Raw genomic sequence first — 2956 nt, forward strand, 5'->3', positions numbered from 1 at the left:
GTGACAAATTTAGGCTTTTTATGCCTTACTTTTTTATGATGCCATTATTATTTTATTGATTCTCAACACATGACATTTAATATGACGTCAAAGAAAACAAAACACCAGACACACACACTAACCAAAAACCAAAGACAGCAAAAATCCCTGAGTAGTTTTAAGATCTAAAGCTTCTGAGGATATTTAAATGAGCCATAATTTAAAAAGAGTCACGGCAGACATGATTTAAAAGAATAAAGTGTTGAGGCAGATCTCACATGTATCCAGGATTGACCCCTGAAGGCAAAGGGTACCGTTTGGCCAGGGAGGGTTTTCATTTGGAGGTGAACAATATGTTCTTGGAGAAAATTTGCGGTGGACGGTGTATCCATTAGGATTTCTTGAAGACAACAAAATATTTGATAAATCTTTTTGACCACTTAAAAACTTTTTTACAAATCAAATAAATCAAGACTTTTGGTGTCTTTAATAGGCTTTGAGTTAAATGTAGAGACTAGTGTATAGATACAATCACTGGTAGTTAGGATTTAGTTTGCAATATAAGAATGAAGCCTCAACCATACCAACATTAGTGAAGTGAGCCAACCACACCCACCTCACATCTCATCCCTGATTTGATTCCAATCACACCACAGAAACAAAGATCTGATTATGCTTATTGTGCTCTATTGCTAAATAGGAAATCATGGGAGCTCAAAAGTCAAATGTACTTTCAAGCATTTGGTTAGGCAGTAGTATTTCCATAACCTGTGCCCTCCCTGACTATCCCCCAATGGGCTCCCAGTGATCTAATCCCAGCGCCATCGTACCGCCCACTCAAAATCCGAAGCTCCGCCTCCGCATGCTCGGGGTACAAGTTAAAGGAGTACTGCAAAAACAGAAAAAAAAATACAAAAACAGGAAGCAATTTAGACATGAATAAAACATAAATAAGTCAATACAAAATAGATAAAAATGAACAGGGAAATAAATAAATGAAAGAGAACCTGTACTGGCTGGCCTGTGAAGAGAAAACGTCCTTTGCTGGTCCCAAAAATCAACTGATAGATGTAGTGGGATGAGTGGTATTTTCCAGACACCTGTAATATTAACACACATACATCAATTATCATCTTATTGTATAATAGTAAAACAGTAGTGCAAAGTGCAGTGATGAGGCAGATATGAAAAATGTACCAATGGTTGGCAGGACATTGATTGACAAGAACATAGAATAGACACATTTTAACCTGAGTAATGGCCTCTCCTTCAAATAGGTCCAGTCTCAGTGGAGTGTGGTAGGTGCGACCAATAACATGGTTCCACCTGGTGCCGTACCGCAACTGGAAACTAGAAGTAAAACATGGGAAAACTGTGTAAAAGGTGTATCAGCATAAAACAAGTACATCAATTAACACACACACACTGTGGCATCCCGCCACTTACACCTCGGCCCAGGCGGGTCCAAGGTGTAGTGGTGGACGGCGTATACCGCCGCCACCCACTTGTCGGCAGCAGAGAGCAGAGCGTCTCTCTCCAATCAGCGCGATTGGAGACACCTGGTGAGGGAGAGACAAGTACCTGGGGGCCATCTTAAAAGGGAGCCCAGGAACAGACATCGGGAGGCCAGAGGGACTAGAGGCTCACGGAGACCCTAGAAGTGCTGCACTATATTGTATTTGCTGATCATTGCAATAAATGCCGTGTACGGCCTAAACCTTGCCCAGTTGTGCGATATTTGATTCCTGAACCACGCCACAGCGATAGCGAGTCACCACAACACACACACACACACACACAATCACACACTTTACAAATCAATAACAAACAATAATCATTAACGTTTTAAATACAAAAATCATATTAATCACAATAAATAGGGGAGGGGGTTTCCTAAAATAATGTAAGTGGTCTCTAGTGTTGATGCAGCCAGACTGAGAGGTTCAGTATGTCTTACCCAGTAATGTAATTACCAGGGTGCTCCCAGACTCTCACCCCTGTGATGCTTCCTTCTCCTGAGGTCGAGAAGGGAGTTCCACCACCTGCTCCCATGGCTGGAGAGTAGGAGTAGTACTCATTGGCTGAAGATAATGAGAGAGGAACAATATATAGCTTAGCATAGCTTCAGTATAATATATAATATCAGGACTTACACCGACAGTTCAATGTAATTGTCATTTCAAAGAAACAGCGTAGCCATCGGAAAAAACAACAACAACTAATAAAACAACACAAATAATTATTTGGAAGTTCTTCCTTGTAAATGTATTTGAGAATCTGTCCCGGTGACATATGAAGCATGGCAAGAAGCCTATCCAGTCCAACCACTCATGGTATGGAGGTATGGACCAGGATGGACAAGGATACTGGCTAATAGCCAGTATCAAAACTGCACTCACACAGTGAAGTAGGAGAGTGTACATGTATATGAGCAAAATGTTCTATAACAGAGTTAGTAATAACAATAAAAATAATAATAATAATTGCAGTTCCTACACCTTGAACTTCTGGAACCTGACCCATGAACAAATGACTAAATAGTCTGACTATCAGACTATCCAGTCAAAGTTAAAAGTTATACTGAGTACCGACTAGCTATCCTCCATAGAAAGCTTTCAAAATACAGATAAACATATTAGTAAAGTGTTCTGAAACAGCAGGATGGATCTATTACTTACATTTTGCCAGGCAGGCAACCCAAGCTGCAGCGAACAACAGGATGGAGAGCATCCTAGAATGAAGAACAGTGAGCTGTTAAGCTAAAACTTTCTCATTACTATCAACATCAGGGAAAATACAGTATGCAACTACACATTTTAAAAGATCTCAACCATACCTGGTGAAGAGCACAGCCGTGCTTGGAAGCCTTTGGTTGTCGAACTTAAATAGCTTACTTTCAAAAGAATGCTGGCATCATTTCAGCATTCTTGATGACTGTCTGACAAAAGAATGTGTAGTGAACCTCAGCAGGGGTTGC

At 40.5% G+C, this 2956-nt stretch overlaps 1 protein-coding gene across 1 annotated transcript; it reads right to left on the bottom strand.

Annotated features, from left to right (window-relative positions):
- Positions 1-724: 724 nt before the first annotated feature.
- Positions 725-2709, bottom strand: LOC311351729 (zymogen granule membrane protein 16-like; the record flags this gene model as incomplete). Its single annotated transcript, XM_084471883.1, has 5 exons — positions 725-868; positions 987-1079; positions 1230-1329; positions 1937-2060; positions 2658-2709. 5 exons carry the CDS (start codon positions 2707-2709, stop codon positions 725-727), a joined length of 513 nt encoding a protein of 170 aa, XP_084328009.1.
- Between the last annotated feature and the right edge of the window lie 247 nt (positions 2710-2956).

The sequence above is a fragment of the Micromesistius poutassou genome (genome assembly GCF_964030765.1).
Source record: "Micromesistius poutassou genome assembly, chromosome: 8".
NCBI classification, from domain to species: Eukaryota; Metazoa; Chordata; class Actinopteri; order Gadiformes; family Gadidae; genus Micromesistius; species Micromesistius poutassou.